We start from the raw sequence: 977 nt of genomic DNA, 5'->3' as shown, positions 1-977 counted from the left end.
TCAATTGACAGGAGTAGTAATGTCATCAGCGTCGGAAGAATTTGAAGCCGGGAGTTTTTTGGGTTTTAATGGTGCAGGAGCTGGCGGTGGAGGTACAAATAGACCTTTCGGAAGGAGTACTTTATCAACCTCATATACGGCTAGCTGCTTGTCAGCATATACTGTACTTGCCACTGTTGTATTAACCATATCGGACGTTATGTTCACCTGATTCCCAGTTGCAATGACATTGAGTGGAAATTGTTCTTCAGTACCAGCTTGTGTTCTTAGCGGATTGCTTGCAGTTTGGAATTGAGAGACGGAGAAAAATGAAGGTAGGACATGGAATAGTATCAGATCGATTTTCTGTTGATCAGTGAGAGAGTTTAACATGCCTGGTTTGAGGTTACTGAACGCAGAATCAGTTGGAGCAAATATTGTGAAACCTTGGTTTGAGTTGTCAAGCCGTGAATTGATTTGATCACCAATTTGGGTGGATTTTAGGAGTCGAATAAGTGTCGTATACTGCTTGGCCTTTTGAAGAATAGCATTGATGTTGGTGGGACCGGAAAGTGCAGGAACCACAGCTGTAGGTACAAGAGCCGGCGGCGGAGGAACAGGAGCTGGCGTTGGAGGTGGAGGAGCCAGCACCGGAGGTGTAGGAGCTGGAGCCAGACTCTGCGAAAACGCAGGAGTGCACTGAAAGAAGAATAAGAAGAACACGAGAGGGAGTGTTGAGAATATCTGTTTCATTTTGCAGTATTTTTTCCTTTCTTGTAGGGTTTTAAGATTAATGAATAAACCCCATGGCTATAGATGGCTTTATTTATATTGAATGGGAAGTTTTTTCCTGCAAAAATAAAGAGACAAAAACTCTCTGACGTCCGCGCGCTCACTCACACATGTACACACGTGACGTGAGATGGGTAATAAATGTTGAGGAAGGTAAAAGGTGCAGTTTAAGGTGGCAAGAAAACATTGATAGCGTTAATGCAGCT

General features: G+C 43.6%; 1 protein-coding gene across 1 annotated transcript; it reads right to left on the bottom strand.

Moving 5' to 3' along the window:
- LOC111404385 (fasciclin-like arabinogalactan protein 12) lies at window positions 1-776 on the bottom strand. The gene has a single exon (XM_023033198.1). It carries the CDS (start codon window positions 730-732, stop codon window positions 1-3), a length of 732 nt encoding a protein of 243 aa, XP_022888966.1. The 5' UTR covers window positions 733-776.
- Window positions 777-977: the final 201 nt, after the last annotated feature.

This window comes from Olea europaea, chromosome 11, assembly GCF_002742605.1.
Source record: "Olea europaea var. sylvestris chromosome 11, O_europaea_v1, whole genome shotgun sequence".
Classification (NCBI taxonomy): Eukaryota; Viridiplantae; Streptophyta; class Magnoliopsida; order Lamiales; family Oleaceae; genus Olea; species Olea europaea.
Note: the sequence above shows the minus strand (reverse complement) of the source record. Positions and strands in the feature narration are given on the sequence as shown.